General features: G+C 39.7%; 1 protein-coding gene across 1 annotated transcript in view; it reads right to left on the reverse strand.

Moving 5' to 3' along the window:
• Positions 1-320: 320 nt before the first annotated feature.
• Positions 321-14053, reverse strand: part of MBOAT1 (membrane bound O-acyltransferase domain containing 1) — a gene marked incomplete at its 5' end in the record, with an annotated part of 29770 nt that continues 16037 nt past the window's right edge. Inside the window, 7 exon segments of the mRNA XM_010017536.1 lie at positions 321-453; positions 2218-2369; positions 3383-3515; positions 4840-4904; positions 7611-7714; positions 10559-10751; positions 12348-12531. Coding sequence (XP_010015838.1) covers positions 321-453; positions 2218-2369; positions 3383-3515; positions 4840-4904; positions 7611-7714; positions 10559-10751; positions 12348-12531 — 964 coding nt within the window.

The following is a 14053-nucleotide window of genomic DNA, read 5'->3' on the forward strand; positions in this document are numbered from 1 at the left end:
TTGATTAATAGTTGCATATTTCCATAAAAGAGCAAAAATTCCTCTGTGAAAAAGTTTAAATATATAAAAACACTTCATAAAAATATTTATTAAAAAAGTCAAAATGCCCAATGAGCCTGTAAACATTGCCTCTGTTAACTGCAATAATTCAAAATATAGTCATTCAGGCTCTTTTCTGCCCTGTCCAGTAAGATTTTAAGATAAGCAATAGAAATGCCACTTGTCTTGTACTTTGACTCTCATCCCACCCAGTTTTCTTCTTTGTTTTTTTCCAATATGACAGCTTGATTTTTCAATGTTGGCAATTTGCTTTGGAGGCATCATTTATCTTTTCTTGTAACAGAGTTCAGCATGGCCTGATTCTGAGCCTTTCTTATGGAGTGAGCTTGAGGTCTGATTGACAACAAGAGCAACACCAGGACGCTTAGAATGTGCATGTGAAAATACATCGACCTGGGAACAAAAGCAGAAAGAGAATATTACATTTTTTGTGGGTCATAACATGAACTGTGAAACCACAGTAAGCCCATGCAGAATTTAGTGCTAAGAGATGTATGCGGAAAGTATGAACCTGACCTAGAAAGCACAAAAATACACCCTTGAATTTCACACAACCTATGCATGTGGTCTGCTGGTATCAATGAAAATGTTGCCAGGGATGTTAATGAGGCAAGGAATCAATCAACAAACTGCTGAATCTAAAGTCTGACAGCTCAGATAAAGCCATGTAATTCAACCCCAGACTTATTCAGCCCATCTCTCTTTAAATGTTAAAATATACAAGGCTACATTATGAAGAAACATCTTTCATGCTTAGGACATAAAACTTCTGCAAGTTTAAAGAAAAAAAAAAAAGAAAAAAAGAAAAAAGGAGAAAAAGTGACAGAAAGAATAAAAATTCATTCCAAGTGCTGAAATTAGAAATAAATCAGAAGATTCAACTTTTAACTGGGGAAGGTCAGGTAATGATGTTCACAGAAGGGCTGTGTTTCTGAAGGCAACTACTCAGAGATATCTTTATTTGGTATCTTATTGAACATCAAGTATTTTTTTTCCAAATAATTTGGTGTACACAAGATTGAATAGAAATAAAAAATTCTTAAACAAATTACATGAGGATCTGGCAGCTTGGGGAGGATGGTGTTTAGAAGCAGTATGGTCCAGCTCTTAAAAAGAGATGCACCTTTTTAAAGCCTTATTTATGCTTCTTACCATAGTTCTTAATATCTTTGCAAAGTGCTTAAGATCACTGCTAGGTGTGCAGTGCTCCAAAAACTCACGCTCTGGTCCAAAGGCCTACAATTTCATTACTTAACTGTCTTGAAGTTCAAATATTAACTGTGTTCAAAAGTCACTATGAAAAAACATTAAGGAATGAAACTAAGAAAGATTTGGAGTAATTCTTCTATGGTAAGTTTTCTGTTGAAATTAGATGTTTAAAGAAACAGGAATAGGAAATGTCAAAATCCAACCCCCTTCAAACAGACTTACTGACATCAGCTATCTTGACTACCAATTTTATGCCTTTGATGTTAAAGGAACAAAACCTTCTTAATCAAAACCTGTTGCTCTCTGTTGACAGTCCACTGTAGAATGAAAGAAAAGTAAAGCAGTGTAGCCCATTCTCGCTTTGCAAATTAATTTTTTTGATTTCTCTATTTCAAATTTTTATTAGAGTATATTTTATATACTCTGCAACACCAGTGTTCTCCTATTTTTAAGGAAGCTAGGGAAATAATCACTTCCTATGAAGTATTCAAAATGAAAAGCATACGCATTTCAAGAAGTAATGCTCTGTCAGTCACCTTATTTACCTCCTGCTGACCAATCACATCTCCTGTTCTACACATTCAGCAGTTGGAAACCTGGTCATTTCTCATCAAGTCCTTCCTACTGCCAACTCACACATTTCTTAACCTCTCCAACCTTGGCCACAGTTAGTGGTCAACACTCAACTGTTTTGAAAAAGGAAACTGAGTATGTGAAAAGACACATAAGGACACAGAAAGGCTGAGAAGTACAGATGAGGTGTTCTGCATTGGCATTATTATCATCTTCTTAAGTTACAGGAGTGCAAAAATCACCAAATTATTAAGCATACTGTTTGAACTCCTTTCAAATTTGATGGAATGCAAAGTGCCTTTAAGTGTGGTTTTGGGTTATTTAGCAAAAGCCTATGCCAGGCCGGAGAGTAAGAGTCAAGAGGAGAGGACTTACCTGTAAAACTTAATAGTGGGCTCAACAGCCAGCATAACAAATGGTGCAACAGTATAGCACACTGCCAGTTGAGTGACAACCCAGGTGACAATGTCATAGGCCATCTTGAGAGGCATTGACGAGAGGAAGTAATGTCTAAAATTGTTTCTTATCTGCAGGCCAGGGAAAAGTAAACAGAAAAATTCATAAAATAATTTCTCAGGCGAAGTCACGCAGACACATTGTAGTGTACCACTCCTCGTATCATCAGCATTAGTATTACAGAAAAGTTTATGTACCAGATAGAAAGCACTGCGAGTAGGAAGACAGATGTGTATTGGCTGGTATATCCAAGATTCCACAGAGAAGTGCCCCCCAGTTTCCTCTATTGTAATCACAGGAGCAGACTCTCATGCTGGGTATCTGGCATACATTTGGGGAAGGGAGCTGTGATTTGATCTTCCTCCCTCCTGGTTTTATTACTGGTTATCAATAGTGAAACAAAGTTACTTTAAATGAACAAATATGTGTTTATACCTGTGTGCGTATGTGCTGTTTCCTAAAGATTTTAGTTCAGCTTCATCTATGAAATCCTCATAAATGAGAAGCAAAGCACGTTACGACCGCATTTTCAGCAACCTGCTCTAGCTATAGCAGTTAACATGATCACTAGTTTAATTCACCTTCCAAATTGACCTGGTTATTTACCCAAACTCTGAAAGAAAACAGTGGTGCTTCCCAGCTCTGTACAACTGGCTGGTTCAGCCTGAAAAATCAGCAGATAAGTTTAACAACAACACGACATGTTTTCACCATTTTGTCCTTGGTGGCTCTACCCAAGATGAGGCACATAAACACCATAAACCAGTTTACTGCATCAATTGCATCCACATGAAAGAGTTCATGTTTGGGCTAATGCTCAGCTCATAACAGCTTCTTATGAAAGACTGGGCCCATAGCTGATTACACACACCATATAGGCAACATGACGTAGCAGAAGTCTGGACTCCAATATGCCCTTGAATCCCAAGCTAATTTGCCTGCATGGACATAGCCAGTGGCACTAGAAACTGTACACCCATAAGCAACTTTCCTCTGACAGCCAGGGACAGCAATGCAGCATGTGCAGAATTGGTGCTGGATAATATCCACATGGCCTTAGAAGAGAACAATGAAAGGTACATACTGCTCTGGCTGCGAGTGTGATAAGGATTCCAGTGAGAAACGTAAAATAATATCCAGGATAGATACCATGCCACAGGGCCGACAGGATAAATGTTAAAGCTGTAGGGTACCAGGGAGCTCTGTCATAGCAGACACTGCAAAACAAAAACAGAACAAGAGAACAAGTAAAGGCTGAATACAATTGAACTATGGACACCACTTCAAAACCTTCTGTCTTTTTAAGGTCCTCTGTTTTAATGGTCTTATCTTGCCTCTGTTATAGGCCATGGCGTGAAGCACTCTCCATTTAGATAGAGATTTTATGCACTGAGTATCAAAATACAAATTTTGTACAAATATTCCTGGTGCTCACAGTATTTAAATAAATAATGGGGCAAAGGACAGGTAAGACTTCATTCACCTTTATACTTCTATCTGGAATCATACTTTACCCTGTAAGAGTGAGTCAAAAGACAAAGAGATATGACCCCACCCTTCGCTCATGAATGAAGGTATTTTAGGCACTGTTATCTAGCAAATGCTGGGAACAACTGGGAGTGTCACAAGCTGTTGTGAAGTGAGGGATTCCTGCTAACTTTAGCAGCCCAAAATCTTACTCAAAAGATGCAAGCGAATAATACCGTTTCAAGAACACATCAACTGGTCTATTTGGCTATCTGAAGTTCAACTGAAATGCTGTGTTCCAAAGAAATGAGTCAAGATAATGAAGATAATGCACTTCTTACCAGGAAAATCATTTGAATCATGAAAAATAGTAGACATTTACTTAAGATGTATATATTTAACACCAAAAATAGTTACAATAACTGTAATAAATCTGTGCCTGCTTTTCAGACACCACATCGACTATACAGTGAGCTTCAATTGTGCCAAAAAGTAACAACAGACAGTTCAATGTACAAAATTTGGACCTATGCTGGTATTTATATGTGCCTTATTAGTCACGGGTTAAAATCAGATCCTCTCAGTGCTGTAAGAAGTCTCTTCTCCATCTCCTTAACAGGGACCTCCTGGCAGGCATGTTCTGGTAACTCCAAATCAGGCTACATGGGGGCTCTGAACATTTTGATTTCTCTCCAGTTCTAGCTGAACTGGACCCCAGTGACACAGCAAGGTTCATGGGAAACATAACATAGCAAAGTGAAACAGTACAACAAGAATAACTGGGGCAAACAGAAGCCTAAAAGATGCCATCAAAACTCTACTCCTTTTTATTATGGAAGATCTGAACAGTTCATTTATGCCTTTGCTGCTCCTATATAAAATGCAGGCATTTTACCTTTGCAGCAATAAAACTTTACAGCACCAAACACTCTTGTATTCCACCAACTGTTACACACACAGGAAACAAAGAAAGAAAAAGAGGCTATACATTCATGAGATTCACCAGTCAGTGGTTTTCCAGGCCATCTGTAGTTTTGGGGTCCCACAAGCATGTCACTGTTTCATTACTCTTACCGTTTTAGCCAGGCAGCTGTCTGAATGTTCCAGTTTTCAATGTACATTTTAAAACTTGTTGCAGTCTAAGAAAGAAGTTCACATGATAAGTTAGCATTGAAACCTGTAAAATAATACTTACATTTTAAATTAGAGATGAGATAGGCAGAAAATATGAATTCTAGTAGCCAACTGCTGTGCCACAGTCCATCGTTACACTAACATGTTTTGGGAGGAGCATTAATTAGGCTGACTGCGCACCACTAACACTTGGCATTTGCTATCAAATCTCACTTTCTTTTGTAAAATTAAATACAATGTTTAGTTATTTTTCAAATCGTGGGAAATCTGAAAAGCTTTCTTATTTTAAGTGCTTGGCCTTCCCTGCAGTTCCTAAACAGCATCATTTTTGGAAGAGCTATCTTGCCACCCATATGCAATCTGGACTTCCCTAGAGTGCTATTAAAACAAAGTGTTATAAAACCTAAAAGAAATTTATTGTTATTTGGACAAGGAAGGGGGAAGACTGAAAAACATGCACAAAAATGTTAGGACTAAATTTAGAAGCCAGCCCAATGCCCTGCTTGACAAACCAGTTTGGACTCCAGGGTCCTGGGACAACCTCCAGTATCTCTTCACAGCAGCAGTTCCTCCAGCTTTAGAGGGCTGCTGGACTCCATTCAGCATCAGTTCCCCTAATCCTGGACAGTTCACCTCTGGCAGTTCTGCATCCCCATGCCCCCTTGCTCCTTGCCTACTGACGGAAGCCTCTGAGCACCTCCTCACCAAGCAGGGACACAATTCACTGACACCACATTATTTTGCCATATTAGCTGAAAGCAAAGGCACACTGAAAAGATAGATTAAAGACAAAGGCTTCCAAGGGGAATATACAAACATTTTTGCAGTTCTATGCAGAATCCTGAAGGCGAGCACTTCATCCAATGCAGTAGCACTACATTTTAATTGCATTACTGCACCAAGAGAAGCCAAGGAAAATATCACTTCTCTGCCAACTAATACTGTCACTCTCTTTTGGACTCCTTTAAGCTCCCCTGTTACATTACCAAGAGAGAAAGTAGCCATTGGCTGTCAAAATCTGCATGCTGCCTAGGCTTTCAAATCCCCACCGCATTTTAACACTTTCACAACTCCTACCATGTGCTTATCTTTACTACAAATCAGATCGTTTCTTAGCCACATTTGGCACTCAAATTCACAATTCTTAAGCAATTTTACATATGCAGGTGGCTATACCTGCTGAAAATGCATTGTACAATCACACTTAAAGTCCTGGAATTGTTATTGGTACATGAAGTAACAATTTAAGGCTTACCCAAAATAATGGTTTTTTGTAGCTTCTTTCTCTCATTTCACACATGATCAAACCAATGGAGAGCACTCTGGCTTATGCCCCTGGAAGTAATTTGCCCATCCTGATCTCTATTGCCCATGTGACCAGTAAAGAACATTTTGAGGGGCCTACACTTCAGTGAGTAGAGAGGAGCAAAGGCTTCTGTTTCCTCAATTCGGCTTGACTGAAGAGCACTGCCTGCACTTCGCTTTCCTCCTTCAAGCAGAAACTGCCTTAGCCCATCAAGGTAGGAATCATCTCCTTCCCCAAAACTGAATCAGTCATTGATTCAGGATCTCAGGGTTGTATCTAGGGTGCTTCTGCCATTGAGGAGTGTAAAGTATTTCTGGCTGTGTATTCTGAACCGCTTAAGGAGAGATGTACACTGAGGATTAATTAAGTTAAAGAAGAATGACAGAGAAAGGATGTTGAAAAAGACAGAATGTATAATGATACTTCCAGTTTTGGCATCTTTCAATGAAGAATTACAGGAACTCATTTTTGAGAAGAGCTATTACAGCACATCTGCTTAGTCACAGATTATTCAGCAGTAAAGCACTCAACTTATTTTCATCTGCTTTTCCTTTTAAAATCATAACTACAGAATTACAGTGAAGAAGCTCCTCCTATTTTGAAAGAAAAGAAGCCTTTAGAAAGCAGTCCCAGACACAAACATTTTCACATCTCACTGGCATTTACAAAACACTCTTAGAAGCAAACAAACTACATTGTTTCTCTAATGCAAAAGATGGCCAAACATAAATAGCTTACGAAAGACTGATGGATGTTAAAAGTATACTGCAGTCACAGAAACATGTGCAACACGTTTTGAGAAACAGTGTGATTTGCTGGATGGAGCTTTAGATCAGCAGCCATCTAAAGTTCTATATCGTCCTGCCAGTACCCATTCAGGTTGCTCAGTTTGTACCCAGTATCTCTCCAACCCTTGCTCTTCTCCATTTACAACAGGCACTCCAAGCATACGGCAGGGATCCAGACTCTGCAAGTGTTTGTGCAATGCCTACTTGTGGCAGCCTCTTTCTCTATCACTACCCATCTCAACTGGGCTAAAAAAGTGGGAAGACTGTTAGAAGTAAACAGCATACACCACAGATGGTGGAGAATCATAGCTGTGAGCAATTTACTGACCTGCTGACCTCAGCCACAATCCACAGTAATTTGCTCATTTACAAAACATCCTATATAATCACTTATTAGCCCTCTATAAACTGTTTAAAAATGCAACCTGCATACAGAGCATGATGAAGCCTGTGTGACAGATGCTTTTTATCTGCCCAACAGATAAAATGCAAAACCTCTTCATGTTAAAGAGGCGTAACCTGGTAGCATGGACTTGCTTTCCTTCTGGCAAAGCTTTTCCCCATTAGCATGGCTATTTCTCTATGATTATGCCAATGTAGTCACTCCCTTAACTCACCTCAATGTTCCAGATATTCAAATTGGACAACAGGTCCCAGTGGAAAGTGCCTCTCTCATCAACACCACTGAATCCATAACCAGCTGCATTGTTGACTGCATCTGCTGCAATGTCAAAGCAAAACAGATCAAATCAGACTGCTGGCAGAGTCACGTTTTCTTACAAGTCAGTATAACACTAAACACACATTCAAGCCAGCTTTGTAGCAATTAGCATCCACTCCTTCAAAGAGAAGCTTCCTCTTGGCAAAGGGGGACTGTTATAAGGCAATACAAGAGTCATTTCCTCAAGAGGAAAGACGAGCTACTCCTTGGGCAGAAGAATAAATAATAAAATAACAACAGAGAGTAATCACTTTAATTTGCCTTTATTATCCAAGATAGATAAAGAGTTGCTATAACATGACTAAGCACTTTCCTCAAAATGGTACCTGGATGTCACAGCATTTTCCAGAATTAAGAACTGTAGTGTCCCAAAGACATGGTTACCATTTCTACTAGGAGTTCCAATATGGTTGTTTTAATTAAGACTTTCATTCAGAGAATGAAAAAGGCAGAGAAAGCCTTTTGCTAATCCCATTGCTCAGTGCCTCACTAAAGTATCTCACCACCTCTATATATCAAATATTGAGTAACTCTGATTACAGACTTAACTACTTTAAGTGCAAATAAAAGTTTGGGTAATGGTAGGCATTTCACATGCTGAACTCTTTGCCAAGGCGCTGGTCAACTACCTCCCCTTTCAGCCTTGCTTGGGAACCAGCTCATTACTGGGTTTCAAGATTATGCTTTCAACATGCCCCTGCCAGAAATCCTCTCTCTGAGTACTAAGAAAACAGGAGGGATTCATTATCTCTGGATCACCAGGTGCAGCCAGCACTAATGATTGTTGGAAGAAAAAGGAAAGTCAAAACACAGGTAAGGCTTTCCATTCTAGAACATTTACAAAATACAAGCCTGGTTAAGTTATGCTTTTAAAAAGTCAGCATTTATTTCGCAAGGGTGAAAACTGATTTTGTTTTGTAAATGCTATGAGTACAGACACAAAAAATCCTGGATTTGCTCCTCCTTGCTCCAAGGGTGGCAGGGACCACTCAGTATTTCTCTGGCAAAACCAAGAAACAAGAAATCTAGGGACATAATAATACAGCAGACCCATCAGTCTCTTGCTTCCTGAGCTGCTGTCTGCAGAGCAAGGTGTGAAGTGCATATTCACCACAACTGTCAGCCCTTAAATTGCTCACAAGACCCCAACTTCCACAAAGCCCAGCCGAGGTTTCCCTTGACTTGAATAGCTCTGGTTTATGGCTTTCACTGCTCCTTGGATGCAGGAGCTCAGACCCGAATAGGTTTCAGCAGCAGCTGTGTTAGGTTTGCAGCTACGTTCCAACGACTATCGCTAATGCAGCAAGAAGCTGAATTTTCTGTCTTTCCATGGATCTGGAGGAATTCAGCAGCGTGGCTCTTGTACAATAGCAGGCCTGTCCTTTTCTGAGGACAGGGAGTGCTTATCGGCCTTTTCAGCAGGCACTTTTGTAATGCCCTGGGCCATGCCACCAGGAGCTAAACTGCAAAAGGATAAAGTGTCTGCTGTTTTGCTGCCTAGATTTGCAAAGTGAATAATAGAAGCTGCACCCTCCTGTATGCAATGCATGCTTTTTGTGAACTGCCTCATTTGTAAGAGATTTCTACAGCCTCTATGGCTTAGTCATATCACAAATCCAAGTTCAGTTTATCTTTTTGATAATGGACTTTTAGTTAATTATAATGCTGGAAAAAACTGAGGCAACAATTTAACACTGGGTTGCACAAAAATAAGATTCTGAGCAAGCAATTCTTTATTCCAAAGCCTTTCCCACCCCACTCATGCCAGTCCTGGCAGCCTTCCCTTGATCTGTCAGTTTTAGTCCCAGCAATTTAATCGCAGCCTTGTAATCAATTTCCCTGTCTCTTTCCATCCCATCTCAATGACACTGCTCAGTTTCAGGTGTATACATTGCTGGCTGGGCTTTCAGGATCTCCTCTACACACAGTGTCTTTGTAATACCAGCAAAAAAATCCAGTCTCTCAATTTTCATCCTGGCCTAGAAGGACTTAACTCCTCACTTAGATGGGAAAGCTGACTTCTAAAGGCAAGAAGGTAAAATACAAGAAGGTTATTTTGGCTGCCAGTCTAGCTGGCTCCCAATAAAAGAAATTTCCTTTTTTTCCTATGATGAGTCCTCTTTCTTCTCTTCTTCTTTTCCTTACAGAGATTCTTGGGTCCTCCTCAACATCTCCTTTGTTCCCCACCTTCCCCATGGTCTCCAATCCTTTCTCTTTAGCTCTCAAAGCTAATGTGTGCACAGGACCCCACTGTGCCTTAATGCAAAACCTAACTTTACCATCCCAACAAGCACCACAGCTTTCTGATACAGATGCATGTTCTAAAGATGTCCCTAAAGGAAGAGAGAGGTCTGTTTGCACTGTAACATACTTATAAAGCCTGGGCCAGTGTGTGACACATTTTAACCTTCCAACCCCACTGACGTACGTGGTAAATTATAAATAAAATGTAAAAATCAAAGTTTAGAGGAGACAAACTTTTTTCCTTTTCCTCCCCCCTGTAAAAATTACTTTGGTACAAAGTTTTAAGTAAGATGAAATTGTTACATTGACTTTACTGGCAATCAGCTGAAAAGCAGATTTGGTGCTAATGGGAATTTGGCATAGGGAATGTCAGACAAGATAGAAGAGATTTTATGCACATTTTTCAAAACTTTTGACATCTCCCCACTTCAGCAGGGTCCACTGCCTACAAGAACACATGTACAAGAGCACAAGAACACACTTCTACGAGTACTACAGGTCTAGGAACTAATTTATTCCCCCTCATCCCCCATGTTACAGATCCCTTTCCCCATTTATGAACTGGTTACTCACAGAAATAAGTGATGTAGCTACGCTTACCTAATGTCCATGCAAAGTAATACTTTGGTTTTGCTGCCTGTGTTACAACATACAGGTAACCAAGTCTTGACAAGAAGGGTGTTTTATCAAGAAATTCGTCATCGACAATATATGCCATAGGAAAGTTCTTGGTAAGTGTCAAGAATAAAATGAGAGATACTAGTGTGATACACAGCTTGTACATCACTGCTCCCTAAAAAGCACAAACAACAATGAAACATTCATTAGAAACATTCGCTTAAGGGAAAAAAAAAGGCTCATGACATACAAAACCAATGCTCTTCAAGAACCAATAAAGTTAGCAGTGATGAAGCTGATAATAATTAATTTAGAAGAGGTGACAAAGAAAAGAACACAGTCAAAGCTTTGGTTTAATTTGTTTTATTGAGCTACCTATAGATAGGTACAAAGGACAATTAGAAATAAAAATTGGTGATGAACTTCACAAGAGACTCCTAACATCAGTGAGTGGAGCTCCTCAAATGAGAAAGGAAATAAACAAACAAAACCCTACAATGGAAATCAGAAGTCTTCCCTATAGGTACTCTCATCTCCTCTAACTAAAGACTGGATTCCTCCTGAAAGCCAAAAACAACAGTTTTCAGTACAGTCCTACTGTTCAGCTACCGTCCAGAGGTCCAGCTGAAAATCACTTGTCCTAAAAACATACATCTTACCCTCTACTGTGGGAAGGTACGCATGCTGTGTATCTGCTATGCCACAGTGCTTTCTATTACAGCTCCCTAGATTTCTATACATTATTATTGACAATCATGACAGTAGTTCAAAGCTCAATTTCAAATACACGTCAGGAGTAAACTCTCCTTGATACAGTCATAATTAAAAAGGAAAATCGGGTACGTGGGTACCATGTAGAAATTGACTGACATTCTCAAAAGACTAATAGCAGTGCAATATACTACTGAAACAACAATGTGGTTTTTGATCCCAAGTACTCATTATATATATTCTCCACACTCTGGAATAAACTGATGTGCAATTATCTTTAATGCTAATTTTAATGTTTTCTGCCAACTCACATCTAACACAATATAGGTCTTATTCTGAGTAATGTAAATCAGAAGTAGCGCCACTGAAGTCAGTAGAAATAGAAGAGTGTGCAACTGGTATTGGATATGCACAGACACATACTCAACTTCTGAGGAAGCATTCTGCACACACAAAGCTAGACATTCAGTGTCACCCTAAGACGAGGGAGAGGAATCTGGTTCTCGTGCTATGTTATCCTGCCTTACAAGCAGGTAATTTTCTAAGAAAGTTTTAGTAATATTTTAAAAATAAAAAATAAAATCAGTGTTAATAGTATGTGAAAAATGACCTCCGCATCATCTTACAGCGTGAGATTCTCTTGCAAAGAAGAAACTAGCTGGAGAAGCTAGTTTCTGATTAGACATGATTCATGTATTTCTAACATCTCCTGCAGTATGGGTGAGATTTGACTTGCGTTGCTCTTCCATCTGAAGCTGAACAGCAACTTGTCGTTGTCAGAACCTTCAGACCATTCCCATTGCTGCACAAAGGACATGCATTAACTGATGACCCATTTTGTAAGCCAAACACACTTGGGAATTCAAGAGAAAGACAGGAGCCTGTTCACCCCTGACCCTGAGATAAAAACAGGGGCCACTTCACAGGAAAAAACTCACTAACATTTACTGGGAAGATAATCCAAAAATGGCTTTTCTATTTAGTTTTTAATTATGAGATTAATCTACAAAGCTGTACTCTCCTGGCCTTTGCGATAAATCTTTGTCATTTTAAAACTTACAGTTGGAGAAGGATCAGGAAGTCTGTCATAACCCTTCTGCTTCCAGTTCACTTCTAACAGTTTCATGTGCACATGCCTCCCTTCAATGAAGGCTATATAATCCTTGTAATTGCTGCAAGGCCCAGCTATGATGCTCATAAAATTGAGGAGATAGCTTAAATACTCCAGTAAAGAAGGTCTTGACCTGTGAAAATCATCCACACACAACAAAACAAAACAAGGTAAAACACAGCAAGGGCTTTCACCAATGCTTTTGCTTTCATCAATACTGTCTGCCTCAGCCTCCAGCTCTCTCTTACCACCCTCCTCCCAGCTGAAAGCTCCTTATATCTGTTTTGGAGAAGATGAAGCACAGCCTCTCTTATATCCCAGTGATGCCTGGCAGATGGCAGTCACAACAAGGGTATCGTGGAAGTGCTTAAGCTACAGGTGAACAAATGCTACCTATTTGAAAAGTTGTCATCTTATTGCTAGAAACATTTTAGTTAAAAACAGTCCTAAATTTAAATACCCACTCCCAAACATATTGACTTGCACATTTTGAGCAGGCCAGCAGTATCAGGAGTGAGCAGTTGGTAATTGTCTTTGAACATCTGCCCAGTATGTCAGGGACCAGTAACAGCTAGTAGACCACAAGCTGAGTGACACTGGTCTCACTAAGCTGTGCCATGCAGTATCTTGCCTTCTCATGCAGACCACAGGGCAGGGAGCATTTAAGACCAGGACTCTGAGGCCTGAGAGGAGCTCTCATATGCCCTTCAGTTCAGCCTTTTGAAGAATGGGAAGTGTGACATGAGACATAGAGGAAGAGAATGAAGAGGCATTCTGTCCTACTGTGCAAATGAAGGAAGTAATTGACTGTATTGTATCATGACCAGTAAAAGGAACTGATTGGAAAAAACCCCACACAAATTAAAAGGCAGCTGAAGATGAAAGTCAAAGGAAATCCATCATGTTCATTATTTCAATTTTGCAAGTCCCCACAAGTTCCTTTGGGGTTTTACATTAGATGTAAAATGAAGAAGCTCCATTCTACTTAATACAGATCAGTGGCATGGAAAAGAATGAGGCACAGACTTCTCACCACTAGTGCAATTTGTAAAATGTTGAGCTTGTTTTATTGACGTGGCAGAAAACACTCACATCCAAATTTTGCACTGATACACTGTGCTGTCCACAATTGTCATAATAGCCACCCTCCAAGTAAACAAGGAGTCCCCAGATGAGAATAGAAACTAGAGCACAGTGCTTCAGAGCTCTCCTGTCCAAGACACAGATGGACATGCATAAACCAAAACCCACTCAAAATTCCTTCAGACCAAACTGAATTTCTAGCAGGAAAACTAAGCAACAGTTAAACATTTGCTGTTGCCTACTTTTATTCTGAAGCGGAATTAGCTTGAATAAACAGTTAGCTTAGCCAGGATTTTCTGCATTCATGTTAGTGGTTATTGTAGATGTTAGTGCCTGAATGGTATGTTCTCTGGTGAAAGCATTTCACAGAAAGATGCAGCAAACAACTGGGGTAAGGCTCATCTTTCTGTTCTGCAAAATCAGGTCCATGATTTTGGTTTCTGAGCTCTACAGTAAGATTAAAAATAAAGTCATTAGTTTCAGCTTAGATTCTGCACATGGTTGGGTGGGGAGACATGAGCAATGCATGAAGGAATGTACAGAGGATGAGTGAGAAACAAAAACAGACCAAG

This window comes from Nestor notabilis, unplaced genomic scaffold (assembly GCF_000696875.1).
Source record: "Nestor notabilis isolate BGI_N333 unplaced genomic scaffold, ASM69687v1 scaffold517, whole genome shotgun sequence".
In the NCBI taxonomy this organism is placed as follows: domain Eukaryota; kingdom Metazoa; phylum Chordata; class Aves; order Psittaciformes; family Psittacidae; genus Nestor; species Nestor notabilis.